At 35.5% G+C, this 16,626-nt stretch overlaps 1 protein-coding gene across 4 annotated transcripts in view; it reads right to left on the reverse strand.

Annotated features, from left to right (window-relative positions):
- The window catches only part of AGTPBP1 (ATP/GTP binding carboxypeptidase 1), a 157,639-nt gene that overhangs the window by 5,592 nt on the left and 135,421 nt on the right, over window positions 1-16,626 (reverse strand). For all 4 annotated transcript variants that reach the window (XM_026518752.4, XM_044391131.3, XM_057305577.1 and 1 more), the window contains exons 24-25: window positions 15,679-15,855; window positions 12,005-12,165 (exon numbers count right to left, since the gene is read on the reverse strand). In XM_026518752.4, the coding sequence (XP_026374537.2) occupies window positions 12,005-12,165; window positions 15,679-15,855 (338 nt within the window). The remainder of the gene's footprint in view (window positions 1-12,004; window positions 12,166-15,678; window positions 15,856-16,626) is intronic.

The raw sequence follows: 16,626 nt of genomic DNA on the forward strand, positions 1-16,626 counted from the left end.
AAATCCGCTCCTAAAGAGCAAGTAATGGGCTGCCCCCACACCAATAGGGACTAAAAATACTGCCTTACTTTTGTAATCCAGAACCCTCCCTAAACTTCATACTCGTGTACAATTTCAAAACTAACCCACCTGTTTTCAGACAGCACAATAAGGATAACCTGGGGGAGAAATTCTGACATTGAGACACAGAAAAATATCCCATTGCCCAAATTAGCAGTAATTTGTGACTTGCTGATTATGTCTTTCTTGCATCAGTGCTCATGCGAAAGAAAAATCTCTATCTGCTTAAATATCAGAGAATGTTCTATTTATATAATTTGACTCCCAGCTCATAAGAGATGTTGTATCTAGTACATATCAAAGCAAACAAAATTATCCATAGAAAATACAAGTAACAATTTTTGTCAGTCTTAACTGTCCACGGAGTGTACAGAAGCATTTGCACATTCCTACACATGCACACACCCACACAGTTAGAGTACAGAATTTCTAACAGGATATCTACCGGGGGGGGGGGGGGAAATTTGTTAATTTACTGATACTTTTTGGACCACAAATATAACTAAGCTGCCTTCAAAAAACAGTCACTAAACTCCAACTATTTTACTGTTGATCTAAAAACATTTCTTTATACAAAATGAAAAGGCTAAATAGTTAAGTTTCCCAATAACGCAGGACAGCCTCAAAATCTGAAACCATTCCTTTTTAGTAATTTTGCTTAGTCACCTGGAAGATACAAGATACAATGAAAGCACAGGAGAAGTCACATCTGGACACAATTCCTGGTTTCGTTGGGAATTAATTACCAGACAGATGACCATGGGTCAATTCATCTCTGGGCCTCAGTTTACACACATATGAAAAGGGGCTACAATACCATCTGTCTCTGACCATTCTCAATAGAACACAAAAATCTCGGAGATAATAATCGAACTTAACAGAAACTCAAAATGGGCATGCGTGTTTGGGATCCCAGGGCCACCCTTGGTTTAGTGACATGCTAGCAAGGATTCAGCACACAGTTGTATTAACAGCTATGACGTGTATTACAGTGAAAGGATACAAAGTAAAATCAAGAGAAAAGGTGCATGGGGCAAAGTCCAGAGGAACCCAAGGCCAGGCAAGGGCAGCTGCTAAAAGGCAGAGAAGTCATCAGAGCTCTCAGCAATTTCAAAGGATTGGAGGCAAAAATTGGAGTTCAGAGCCGCCAAGTTTCCTGAAAGAAGGGAGTTGCAGAGATATGACCCCAGCAGTTCTCCCCTGGAGGCATGTGACAAATTCTTAAAATACACAGTGCAAGAGGCTGAAAAGCAAAGCAGAAAGCAGCAAAGCAAACAAACCAGAAAATAAACAACAGAATTTGGAGCAGTCTTGTGGTGCTGAGGAAAGGAGAAGCCCTAGCCTTCCACAGTGACCTCTGGTCTGGAGGGCTACCACTTTGGGAGGGGACACGTGAACCAGGGCCAAACAAATTTTACAAATTTTGCAAACCCACCTCAAGCTAGCTCAGTCCCTTGTCAGACTGGGACCACTTGCCTACTCCACAGCCTGCCAGAAGATAGAATGAATTCTCTTTGAAGGAATGTGTATTCTTCCTTATTCTGATATACCATATTCTTACTTTGAAGTCTCAAATAGGCACTTACTGAGAGGAATAACTTCATTCTTCCAAGAGGCTACTAAGAATATAGCTTATAAATATTAATAAATATCTACAATCATCAAATTCCTTAGACAGCTGTCTTAGAGACTAACAATTACTAACTGCATACTTATCTGGATCTCAATGATAAGGATCATTTCTTTCTCTTATGAAAAGCCTCAAAGCTTTCATTATAATTGAATCTGGCCTGGGGTCCTGAAGTGTTCACATTAAGTCCCCAACTTATTTTTCTGGATGATTGTAATCTCCTCTATATTTGTAGGTACAACAGTACTTCACCGACAGCACAAAAACACAAATGGTTCACTTTTAGTTATGAGCAACTATGATTTCCAGTGGACTAGAAGGGGTAATAAGATCTTTAATTACAGGGCATGATTTATCTGCCTAGAAGATATTCTAATCTAATTATAGCTGTAAGAACTTTCTACATGATTGCAATAACTGACTCCCATGAATGCACACCGGACTCAAGCGTGTGCATTACAGCCATTAAAAAGGATTTTTTAAGGATCAGCTTGATTAAATGGTAAACTGTACATTTAAAATAAAGCACATTAATACCAGTAAGCTTGACTGCATTGCTGTAAATACTGCCATTAACATGTGGCCACGAAAGATCTATACGGACAGACTCTGTCCATAACCAAACTTGAGTCAGGCTCTTCTGAGTCCTCTTTCAAACTAGGCCCTGACCTTGGGCTCCGACCTCAGTCAGGGGCTCTGCCTGCTTAGTCTAGCTATGGTAAGAATCTTGCTGAGTCAGTTTATCAAAATCCCCCACTCTCTGTATCTCATCAGTCTGGCCTGCTTTCAACAAAAACTCCATCAAGTACATTTAGCCTGAATCTACCTTACATGTATGTGATGGTTCCTCTTAGTAATTTTCCATCCACCAACCCCCCACTCTCCTTCCTGGCTGGAAATCCCCACCTTGCCTCACTGAATTCACCCCTGTAGCAGTCCTCCTGAATAGTCTGCATTCCTAATCTATTAACAGAGTCACAAATAATTTTCTCTTTAACAATATAATTTTCTCAGAAGAAAAAGTTCCTACATATTTACAAATAAATATTAGCTTCACATGAAGAAAGTACAGAAAATACAGAAGCTGGGGCGCCTGGGTGGCACAGTGGTTAAGCGTCTGCCTTTGGCTCAGGGCGTGGTCCCGGCGTTATGGGATCGAGCCCCATATCAGGCTCCTCCGCTATGAGCCTGCTTCTTCCTCTCCCACTCCCCCTGCTTGTGTTCCCTCTCTCACTGGCTGTCTCTATTTCTGTCAAATAAATAAATAAAATCTTTAAAAAAGAAAAAAGAAAATACGGAAGCTAATATTGCATTCTAGTGTTACCAGTCCGTAGCAATGGATGTCTTTGTTGTACCTTACCAATAACTTCCAGCCAGTCCCCCTGATAATGCTAGCGAAAGAGGCAGAGCCTTTAACCAAGAAACATTATGATGTTAACTCATTCACAGACCTGTACTCATTCTCTATGCCTTATCAGAAATGTTCTCTATCTTTATCAAAACACATCAAATTAGATTTTTAAAAAAGTATTAACAAAAATAGAACAAATGCTAAGCATATTTTAAAGGTTTTTCTCCAGCTTAAGTCCTATTTATTTCATTAGTTACATTAAGAACAATTTCTCATCACATTTTCTAATGTCCATGCTGTATGCACAAATACAAATTAAGTACTGATACATGCTACACCACAGATGAACCTTGAAAAAAATCTAAATGAGTGAAGCCAGACATAAAAGGTCATACACCATCTGATTCCATTTATTTGAAATATCCAGAACAGGTAAATCCAGAGACAAAAAGCAGATGAGTGGTTGTCAGGGGCTGGAAATGACTGTTTAATGGGTACGAGGGTCTTTTGGGGGAGGTATAAAAAGTTCTGGAACTAGACAGAGATGACTGATAGTTGCACAATATTGTGAACATATTAAACACCATTAAATTATTCACTTTAAAATGACTGATTTTATGCTGTATGAACTTCATCTCAATAAAAAAAAAAGAAAGAAAACAGGTCAAAACACTGATTATGAGACAGTCATTAGGCTTCATTTAAACATGGGCGTCTGTTTTTATTATGATAAAACACTGTATAGAGTTTGGCATTTTTCAACTTAACTTTCCTATAATGTTTTAAATATACTCGAACTTCAAACACTTCTTCTGTTTACCTAATATCCTGAATGTAGTCACCACCAACCATACAAGCAGCACTGTTAAATGTTTTAACAGTTCTCAAATCCTTTAAACGAGACTCACTGAGAGGACTCTAATAGTTCAGGCGCAGGTAAAATAAAAACACTTTCGCTAAGTACAAAAATACTACATAGATGTCGGCTTTTAAATGAGCTCTACCGATATTCCCAGCTTGGACCTAAAAGAAACACACCTCCACGAGGAAAGATATAATGCGGGCTTAGTGTTATATCAGATGAAATTTTTATTATACAACAAATACAATTAAGTAAAGATAAAATGATTTATGTACGGTAATTTCCAATGAATGCTCTGAGAATATAAAATGTGATTAATTTTCAACCACAGGCTTCACTGAAAAGGAAGTTCTATAACTTCTGGTAAATACAATAAATCTCAAGAGCAACGAAGATGACTGTAAAAGAATAACTTTTTTTTTAAAGGATAATCCACAGGAAAAAGAAAAGTGAAGAGGAAATAATAGCAAAGAAGAGATATCAGCAGAATGTTAGAAGATGAAGGCAGATGGATGAAAAACGAACGGGGCCTGAGTACCAACCTCTACTTTGCTCAAGTACTTAAACAGGAGAAGCCATGGGGAAAACTGATTTGCATTACAAAGTCAGAGGAAAGCTAAGAAATGGGTGATACTGATTATCAGGGTGCAACTGAAAAGAGAATAATTGATTAAAAGATTTTATAAAGAGCAGTTAGACCTTCAGATCACCTTCCTCAGGTTATTCCCTAGTTCAGAGAGATGGAAAGATGACTTTCTAAAGACTTTTATCAGAAAGGCTATTCAGTTAGGTCCAAAAGACAGAAATGGGAGTCAGGAGAGTAAGTGAAAGTCTGCTCAAAATTAAGTCCAACTGGGCCCCCAGAATGCTACTGGACTTTATGCCCAGGGTAACTTTTCTCAAAATTTTTTTAAATCACCCCCCAATGCCCTGCAGGAGTTTTTTCCCCCAAACCCCCCTAGTTAACTACAATTAAGAATTAGAAAGATAAATTTCACATCAGATTAGACCCAGCTAAAGAAAGCATGGGTGAATTAAAGGTTGGTTAGAAAAAACACCTAGCTCTGACAGTCAACAGGACTTGTGCTCACAGGATCCACAAGGCTGTAATAAACAAAGAAGCTAGTCTTAACTGGCATGTGCAACCATATGTATGCGTGTGTGTGTGTGTGTGTGTGTTCAGCACAGAGGGAGCAGGCAAAACTGCCCATCTCCCAGTCTTCCCCTGAAAAAGTTTCACCTGCATATTTTAAAAGTTGCAGCCTGAGGGCCAGACTTCTAATTTAACAGGCACTGTGGCCTGCCATCCTCTTCAGAGACTGGGGAAGCCAGCAGATACACAGCCTGCCTTCTCCCCGCAGGGTGCACCAATAACCAAAGCAAGTTACCCGTATCATCCTGAAAGGAGCTTGTACACACATCTGACACCTCAGCTTTTGTGGCTGCCACTGAAGAGACAGACCTATAGACAGCCTGGCTCTAGCACCCAACAGGGCTTGTGTTCACGAGTCCCATGTACTGTAACAAAGAAACAGTTCTTCAGCAGAGAGGCACCTCCTACAGCTATTTACTCAGGCTAGCACAGAGGGAATAGGCAAAAATATCCATCTCCCAGTGCTTCCCTGGAAGGGGCTTAACTATATACTTTTCTAGCTGCTGCTAGAAGGTCCAGCTTCTAATCGTCCTGCATCCAAGTGATGATTCCCCTTTTGGGATACTACTATGACCTGGCACCCTCAACTCCTGGGAGCCACTAAAACCAAAGAAAGAGGCTTGGGCAACCACAAAAGTCTGAGACACAACTAGGAGCTCAAGCCAGACTGATCAATGAGGCTCATCTCCTACACGAGAGCATTCTGCTAAGACTGAGAGAGATGGGTATTGCATCTAATGTGCAGTGACCATGGGAAATGAAGAAACACAGAAATATATTTCAAACAAAAGAACAAGATAACTATCTAGAAATAGATCTCAAAGAATGCAGATAAGTGATTTACCTGATAACAGAGTTAAAAATAATTGTCATAAAGATTTCAACAAAGTCAGGAGCAATGCATGAACAAAGTGAGAACTTCAACAAAGAGTCAGAAAATATAAAAAAATGCTGAGTAGAAATCACAGAACTGAAGAATACAATAACTGAACTGAAAAATTCAATAAAGGGTTCAGCAGCAGACTAGATCAAATGAAAAAAAAATTAATGAATTCCAAAAGGGCAGAATTCATCCATACAGAGGAACAAGAAAAAGAAAGAATGAGGAGTGAAAATTACTTAAGAGACTTATGGGACGTCAATGAACAAACCAATATATTCATTATAGAGGTCCCAGAAGGAGAGATAAAGGGACAGGAAGCTTATTCAAAGAAATAATGGCTGAAAATTTCCCTAACCAGGGGAAAGAAAAAGACACCAGACATCCAGATTTATGAAGACCCAAAAAGATTAATCCAAAAAGACCCACACCAAGACACATTATAATTAAAGTGTCAAAGTTAAAGACAAGGAAAATCTTTAAAGTTGCAAGAGAAAAGCAACCTGGCACGTACATGAGAACCCACATAAGACTATTAGCAGATTTTTTTTTGGCAGAAACCTTGCAGGCTAGAAGGGAGTGAGAGGATACTTTCAAAGTGCTAAAAGAAACACACTGCCAACCAGGAATACTTTACCCAGCAAAGTCGTCATTCAGAATTGAAGGATATATAATAAAGAATTTTCCAGACAAAAAAAGCTGAAGTAGTTCATCACCATAGGACTGGCCTTAAAAGAAATGTTAAAGGGAGTTTTTCAAGCTCAAACGAAAGGATGCTAATAACAGAAAAACAAGTGAAAGTATAAAACTCATTGGTAAAGGTGAAGATAGAGTTACATGCAGAACACTGTAATGTTTCAATGGTAGTGGGCAAATCATTTACAAATCTAGCATGAAAGTTAAGAGAAAAAGTATTAAAAATAACTATAACTACAAAAATTTGTTAATGGATATATAACCTAAAACGATGCAAACTGTGTCATCAAAAACAAAATGTGGGGAAGAGGGAGCTTTGGTATGTATTTGAAGTTAAATAATTATCAGCTTAAAATAGGCTGTCATAAATATGTTTTATGTAAGCCTCATGGTAACCACAACACAAAAACCTATAGTAGACACACAAAAGATAAAGAAATCAAAGCATACCACTACAGAAAATCATCAAATCACAAAGGAAGCGAGCAAAAGAGGAAGAAAGGAACAAAGACAATACAAAACAACCAGAAAACAATTACCAAAATGGCAATGTAAGCCTATACCTATCAATAATTACTTTACATGTAAATGGACTAAATTCTTCAATCACAAAACAGAGTGGCTGAATGGATTTAAGAAAAAAAAATGGTAACACCCAACTCTATGCTCCCTGTAAGAGATTTAGCTCAGCTTTAAGGACATACAGACTGAAAGTGAAATGATGGAAAAAGATATTCAATGCAAATAGAAACCAAAAGACAGCAGGGGGCAGCTGTACTTATATCAGGGGGGAAAAAAAGGAAAAGAAAAGAAAAAGGTCATTATATAATAAGAAAAGTGTCAATTAATCAAGAGGATATAATTATAAATACCTATGCACTTTACATAAAAGCACATATTAAAGAAAGCAAATACAGACAAATCTAAAGAAGGAAATGCACAGCAATACAATACTAGCAGGGGACTTCAAATACCCACTTCCAACATGGATAGATCATTCAGACAGAAAATCAATAAGGCAACACTAGAACTGAACTACATGTTAAACCAGATGGATCTAACAGACATATACAGAACATTGCAACCAACAGCAGCAAAATAATGTATTCTTCTCAAGCACAACACAGAACATTATCCAAGGTAAATCATATGAGAGGACAAAAATAAATCTTAATAAATACAAGACAACTGAAATCATATCAAGCATTTTTTCAACCACAATGGTTTAAACCTAGAAGTCAATTACAAGAAGAAAACCAGAAAACTCACAAATATGTGAAGATTAAACACAACATGTTCCTGAACAATCAATGAGTCAAAGAAAAATCAAAACATATCTTGAGACAAGTGAAAATGGAAATACAACAAACCAAAATTTATGGGATGCAGCAAAAGCACTTTTAATAGGGCAATTTAGTGTGATAAACGCCTACATTAAGAAAAAAGAAAGAGCTCAAATAAACAACCTAAATCTACACCTCAAGAAAAAAAGGCAAACTAAGCCCAAAGTTAACTAAAGGGAGGAAATAACAAAGATCAGAGCAGACATAAATAAAACAGAGACTAAAAAGACAAAAAAGATTAATGAAACTAAGAGCTGATTTTCTGAAAAAAAAACAGAAGACTGTTAGCTAGACTTTCCAAGAAAAAGAGAGAATTCAAAATAAAATTATACATGAAAGAGGACATATTACAACTGATACCAAAAAATACAAAGGACCATAAGAGATTACTATGAACAACTATATGCCAAAAAACAGAACAACCTAGAAGAAATGGATAAATTCCTAGAAAACATACAACCTACCAAGACTGAATCATGAAGAAATAAATAGAAATCCTGAACAGACCAATTATTACTGAGACTGAATCAGTGGTCAAAAATCTCCTAACAAAGAATAGCCCATGACCAGATAGCTTCACTGATAAATTCTACAAAAATATTTAAAGAAGAACTAATATCAATCCTTCTCAAACTCTTCCCATAACAAAAGAAGAGGGAACATATCCAAACTCATTCTACAAGGCCAGCATTACCTTGATACCAAAGCCAGACAAGGGCACTCAAAAAAAAGAAAAAAGAAAAAAGAAAACTACAGGCTATTATCCCTGATGAACTTAGATGCAAAAATCCTCAATAAAGTATTAGGAAATTCAATTCAACAATACATTAAAAAGATCAAACATATACCATAATCAAGTGGGATTCATCTCTGGGAGGCAAGGATGGTTCGACATTTGCAAACCAATCAATGTGATACACCACATTAACAAAACAAAGAATAAAAATCATGCAATCATCTCAATAGATGCAGAAAAAATATTTGACAAAATTCAACATCCATTCATGATAAAAACTGAAAGAGGATGACACACACCTCCCACATAATAAAGTTGATATATTATAAGCCCACAGCTAACATCATACCCAGTGATAAAATGCTAAAGCTTTTCTTCTAAGATCAGAAACAACACAAGAATGCCCATTCTCACCACTTTTATTTGACCTAGTACTGGTAATCCTAGCCAGAGCAATTAGGCAAGAAAAATAAACAAAGGGCATCAAAATCAGAAAGGAAGAAGTAAAATTTTCTCTAGGTGCACATAACATATTATATATAGATACCCTAAAAACTTTATTAAAAAATGTTAGATATAATGAACAATTTCAGTAACGATGCAGGAAACAAAACACACAAAGAACAGTTGCATTTCTATACACCAACAATGAACTATGAAAACAGAAGTTAAGAAAACAACCCCACTTGCTATAGCAGCAAAAAGAATAAAACAGGAATAAGTTACCCAAGGAGGTGGAAGATCTATACTGTAAGACAGTGATAAAAGAAATTGAAGACACAAATAAATAGAAAGATAGTCTGTGCTCATGAATTAGAAGAACTAATGCTGTTAAAATGCCCACACTACCAAAAGCAAACTACAGATTCAATGCAACCCCTATCAAAATGTCAATGGCATTTTTCAAAGAAACAATCTACAAAAGACCCTGAATAGCCAAAGCAATCTTGAAAAAGAACAAAGGTGGAGGCATCACACTTCCTGATTTCAAACAATCAAGCTCTAGTGATCAAAACAGCATAAAAACAGATACACAGATCAATGAACAGAATAGAGAGTCCAGAAGTAAACCCCCGCATATATGTATGGCCAATTAATTTTTGACAAAGGAACCAAGAATATGCATTGGGAAAGGACAGCCTCTTCATTAAATGGTGCTGGGAAAACTGGATAGACAAATGCAAAAGAATAAAACTAGACCCCTACCTTACGCCATATACAAATAAAACAGATTAATGACTAGGAAGTAAGATATGAAACCATAAAACTCCTAGAAGAAAACACAGAACGTAAACTCTTTTGACACTGGGCTCAGCAATAATTTCTTTTTTGACACCAAAAGCATAGGCAATAAAAGCTAAAATAAACAAGGAGGTCCACATTGAACTGAAAAGCTTTTGTACAACAAAGAAAACCATCAACAAAATAAAAAGACAACCTACGGAATGGGAGAAAATATTTGCAAGCCACATACCCAATAAGGGGTTAATATCAGACATACACAGAACTCACAACTCAGAAGGAAAAAAACCCAAATAACCCAATTTTTTAAAAATGGGGAAAAGGACCTAAATACACGTTTTTCCAAAGAAGACATATGAATGGCCAACAGATAATATGAAAAGGTGCTCGACTGTACGCTGCTGATTGCCATGTAGACGGGTACAGCCACCATGGAAAACGGTATGAAGGTTCCTCAAGAAATTAAAAATACAACTGCCATATGATCCAGCAATGCCACTTCTGGGTATATATCCAAAGGAAATAAAATCATTAGCTGTTAAAGAAATATCTGCACTCCCATCTTCAAAGCAGTATTATTCATAACAAAGTATCAAAACAACCTAAGTGTCCATCAGTGGATGAATGGATAAAGAAAATGTAATATACAGATATACAATGAAATACTATTCAGCTTTTAAAGAGAAGGAAATCCTTTCATTTGCTACATGGATGAACCTGGAGGGCATTATGCTAAGTGAATTAAGACAAAGACAGATAGATACTACACGGTGTCATTTACATGTGGAATCAAAACAAAAACAAAAACACAAATGGAATTCAGAGAAACTGAGAGTAGAAAAGTGGTTGCCAGGAGACTGGGGTGTAAGGGAAAAAGGAGAGATTGGTAAAAGGGTACAAATTTTCAGTATTGAGATGAATAAGGTGTGAGGAAGTAATGTACAACATGGTGACTATAGCTGATAATTCTAGACTGTATCACTGACATCTGAAGAGCAGAACTGAAATGATATTCATTCACACACACAACCAACGGTAAACATGTGCGCTGATGGATGGATACGTTATTAACTCAATGGGGCCAATCCTTCTACAGTGTATTCATATATCAAAGCATCACAAAATCTTACAATTTTATTTGTGAATTATACTTCAATAAAGCTGGGAGAAAAAAAGAATACATGAAATAACTTAGAGGAAGGCTTCTAAATATCAGTCAGAACAACTGACAATCTTTATATATTTACTTCCAGTAGAGAACTGAGGTGATTACTGTCTCAATTATCATATTAAAAAGAACAGAGTTCTAATTAATGTTTTGTCACACTTAAAACTCCTAAACTAATATATGTAATAGAGCATAGCAATAAACTGACAAATGACAAGTCAATATCTAACAAGAAAAATCATGAAGATACTATAAAATGAGCATATTCTTACCCATATACATCAAACTATAAAATGCTAAGGTCTGGTGTTATGATTAAGAATTATAATACTGAATTATATCTGAGCCTGTAACTGATCAAATTTTATATATATTTAATTTAAGGAGCAAAGGTTTATCTATTGAGAATCTTATTTGGCAGATATAATTAAATTTTCAAAGGGATACTAAATTAAATAGCTGTTTTTAGTATATGTAACCAGAAGGTTACTGGAAGGCCGTATGATGTGTGTAGATATCAACAAAATAAAATTTCAAGAATGAATCCTGGTTCCAAGTCCTCTTAATTTAGATTTTATCAAAATACTGTTTTCCACATTGCTTATTTTTGGGTTAAAGGTAAACCATTAAGATCACTAAAAATAGCATTTTAAAAATATAAGGGTATTTCATTATCTCATCCAAATATCAATGTTAAAAGAATGAAGAATATTATCACAATTTGGAACAAATAAATTTGTAACCTAGATGTTTAAACTTAGTTATATTAATTCTAAAAATGCTCTTGGCTATTAAAATCTCTGTGCCCTTCCCCCTTAATTAATTTAATGAAGTCTAAAAGTATACTACAACATAATAAGAGAAGGAAGCAAGTGTGTCTTACCTAGTTACTTTGCAGTTCGACTCAATCAAGTCATTTTCAAAGTCAAGCAGGCTGGAAGGCAGATTATATTCCAACGGGGATGTCAGTCTTTTCAAACGCAACAGACCAACACAAAATTTTGCTCCCATCTCTTCTAATTCTCGAGTACCAATCTGTAAACCCTAGAAATAAAGCAATTTCATACATATAATTAGGATATTTGCTGTCCTCTGGCTGCATCTTATTATAATTACATAAAAGAAATTTATAATTATATTAATAAAATTAAAAGGTATTTTGTATGGGCCTACAACTCAATAAGCACAATGCCTTAACAATATAAGATCATTTTAGGTCACAAAGGAAATGGTCTCAAAAAACCATTTCTAAAACGTCTATTCTCATTCGTTACATACAAACTATTTTCACTAACACACTGGGGAAAAAAATAAACATTCTGTGGTTATATTACTCTTAGAGTTCATGTGTGAAATTATATCTTTGCAAGACATTGCTAGTATTTCTTGTAATCCACTACTTTGGATGCCAATGTTGAAAAATTGTACTGTCAAAATCAAGGCCCTAAATTCTGTATCTGAACATTACCATATAGACACTTTTTACTTTATGATAGAAGAAACTGGTAAATAAAAAAACAACAAAGAAAGGTAACTATGTAAAAAAAAAAAAAAAGAAACAAACAAACAAACAGATGTAGGCCAATTAGGTGGCAGTAAAATTAAGTTCCTATGCTCCAGGTCAATTAGGAATGCCCATTTCAAATCCGGTCTACTGCAGCAAAATGAAAACTTTATTGCAACTCATTACCCTTTTCTAATTGAGTTTCCCAATAAACAATATAAGACTTATCAAAAGTTAAGTGTCACCACATAAAATGATAAAAATGGACTATAAATCAAAACATTGCTTATTGTTTAATTTTCAGATAAAAATGAATCTCTAAAACAAGTGAAATCCTTACACCAACAAAAGTTGCAGGTGACAATGAGAGCACACATCATTTAGAGAAAAGGTATTTTAAAACAGCTTCACAATGACCACACTAAAAGCACACAGTAACTGAAGAAAATAAATTGTAAAAACTGTTACTTGCCCTACATACAGCACATGCCTTTATAATATGATTGTTTATTTTTTTAAAGATTTTTTATTTTATATTTGAGAGGAAGGGGGAGGGGCAGAGGGAGAGAATCTTCAAGTAGATTCCCCCTCTGAGCAGGGGGAGCCTGACGTGGGGCTCGATCCCATGACCCATGAGATCATGACCTAAGCTGAAACCAAGAGCCTGACACTCAACTGAGAGCCACTCAGGCGCCCCAACTGACTGACGGTTTAAATAGTTTACCCACCTCCAAATATTCTAAGAAATGTAACCTAACTTTATTAGAACATTCATTTGCCTTCTTAATTTAAAAGCGTTAGAAAGGCTATGACTGTTTCTGAATTAGTTCACAGAAAATAAAAATAAAGATCATTTACAGCCTAAAATTCAGTAATATAAGAACATTTCTTGAGGTGAAGAAAACTGTTTCTTAAAATACCATTAAAAACTCACACACCTTATTAGCTAACAAGTCTAAAAAGTATACATTATGTGTGTAGGGCAGATAGGAGCATATCGGAATTCTGTACTTTCCGCTCAATTCTGCTATGAATCTAAGACTTCTCTTAAAGAAACGAAGTTTATTAACAATAACAAAAAAGCTTATAAAAAGTAAGTGTTATGATCACAGAATTTTAGACATTAAAAAAAACTGGCTTGGTAAAAGACATTTCTCTGCATAAGAGTTTTAAATCAACATTAACTCTAATAACTTTTTAGAAAACTGGCCTAACATTTTATGTTTCAAAATATATTTTGGCTATGTTTTTAAATGTGTTTTTTTTTTAATGACCAAAGAAATTTATCAAAATACAAATAGAATGTTTTAAAAAAATCCGATGAAAATCTATCAGTAGAATCCAAATACAATAAGAAATCCAAATATAATAAGAAAGCACTACTGCTATATCCTATAGTTGATTTCAAGGGGCATGCAAACCTCAGTTTCTCTACTTCTTTTCCTGCCCCCAGAGGCTAGTTTCAAAGACATTGATGCTTTAAGTTGCTTTCTCCAGTCTGAGTGCATAAAGAATCTCTTTAAGAAGTAATTTATAGTCTGTTTCCATAGATCATACAGTCTAAGGGCTTTTTCATCAGAGAAACCTATGGTCTTACACAAAAGTGATTCTCAAGCTTTGTTCTCATCCTACAAACTTACAGAATACCAGACTCTGAGCAAAGCTGTCCACGAGAGCAATGATTAGGAGACAGGGGTTGGGAGCTAGAGTAGTGCTCTAGGACATCTCATCTCTTATCACCATCATGTCCTTAGTAAATGAGAAGTCATTGTTTTACAGTATCTGAAGAGAATTCAAAAGACATTACATTTTGGAAGCATAATATACTGTGATCACAACCTAAAATGTAGGGAAGTCAACAGAAAGTACTGAAATTTCATTAAGTTCTATTCTAGGAGGCCCCAAAAGTTTGAATGTCAGTTGCAAGATCTATACCATTTTCTTCCAGTTTGGTACAGACTGAAAAAGTCATTACTTAGGCTTTCCAGTTAAGCTTTCCATCAAGTATAATATGTTGACATTTTTAATACTAACCAATTGGAAAATTTTTAACTCTTTCCAAACAAAGTTACAACCATTTTTATGTGAGGCATAGGAAAATCACTATTAGATTCAGTTTCCTCTTGCCCAAACCAAGCCAAATCAAACAGAATGAGGAATAATCAGCATGACACCTAAAAATCTTTCTGTGGCAAGAAAAATAAGTACTTGTAATACTTATTTGTTTGCTCTTGATTATCTAAGCTCTAACTGATTGCCCATTAGGTTCTCAATCTTCAAATTAAAAAACTCAAAGTCACCTAATATTTTATCAGTCTTTAATTTCAAAAGGAAACTTTAAGCTCCAGTTGTTTACAATCAAAGTCTATGACACCAGGGGTGCCTGGGTGGTGCAGTCAATCAAGCATCTGACTCTTGGTTTCAGCTCAGGTCTTGATCTCAGGGTCCTGAGATCGAGCCCCCAGGCGGGCTCCAGTGTGGAATCTGCTTAAGATTCTCTCTCTCCCTCTGCCCCTCTCATTTGTGCTCTCGCTCTCTAAAATAAATACATCTTTAAAAAAGTCTATGACACTAGAGAAGAGCAGTCTTAGTAAAGAAAACATTTTAGTGAAGCGATATGCATTTAAAAGTCACACACACACAAAAATCTAAACATGTAAAACTTTATAAATAAATGTGTTTATTTCTAAATGCATAAAAATATGCTTACATCCAACAAATTAAAATGACAGAAAATTTTTATTAATAATGTACTACTGGCACAGCTCATTATAAATTACCAATCAGTATTTAAATGTGTACCACAACATGCCTTCTTAAAAATTATGAATGTAGATAGGCTCAACTAAGATTTCATTAAGACCAAAAGCAAGCTATTCAAGTAGAAAGAAGTAAAAAAGAATTGCATATGATTCAATTCTATTCTTGCAAATTACATATAACTCAGTATAACAAATGTGTCATTTAATATATACTTGAAAATCACCAGCATACTATATGAAAAGGAAGTCCTTAAAATAATTTTTACTGCTCGAAGTCCTGAGATGCTTTACCTTATATTTTCCCTGATCACAGCCACATAAAGTACTTTCCATGGTGTAGCTTCTTTGTACTCCTATCTCCCTCCAAACTACAACACGAGCCGTGGATTCTTTAGATTTTTCTACTACAAAGCTACAGCTGCTCATGCAAAATGCTGGGGCAATATGGCTCAGTATCTTGGGCAAAGTCTGAAAAGATAAGAATGATAAAATATTTCAACAAGGGTTTTTTGAAATAATGATTTTTTTTGTTATTTTTAAAAATTTTCATGAAAGCACAGTGATTAGAGCAGAGCCTGTGGATCTTCTTGCTTTAGATGCCCTCCTATTCCAAGCATCAAAACCATTCTTTACTAATTCAGAATTTTCTGCTTTCCTAGATGAACAGTAATCAGAAAACAGAATAGAAGAAAGGATCACATTCATAGCAGCAACCAATAAATGAACGAAAACTATATTAAAAAATATGAAAAAAAGCCCATGTTTAAAAAACAAAGCAACTTTAGTCATGAAAGATGGCCTACTAATTAAGAGATTTAACCTTGTAAATGTCAATCACCTCTAAATTAATCAATAAAGCTAAGACAATCACAAAGCTATGCCCACAACCTTTTTTTCAACTTCAGATTATTCTCAGGTTCACCTGCAGTGTCTAAATATGGGGGCAGAGCCAGGGAAACTCTGAAAGAAGAGGCTTTGACTAGAAAAATAATCCAACAGATAGTAACCTAATTATATATGTAAGGCAAGTAAAATCGTGGTAACTGTGTAGAATAGATACATCTCCACAAAGAAAGAGAATTCCCAATCAGAACCAAAGGCAGATGTTAAAATTAGAATGATGAGTGGACAGAAGACTGATCACTCTCTAACCGCTCGCACCCCTGGAGAGCCACTGACGGAAACTAGCTGAAGCCACTCTTCGGTAAGTTCAGGTCTACCTGGATTGTGAATTTAGAT

Source organism: Ursus arctos, unplaced genomic scaffold, assembly GCF_023065955.2.
Source record: "Ursus arctos isolate Adak ecotype North America unplaced genomic scaffold, UrsArc2.0 scaffold_33, whole genome shotgun sequence".
NCBI lineage: Eukaryota > Metazoa > Chordata > Mammalia > Carnivora > Ursidae > Ursus > Ursus arctos.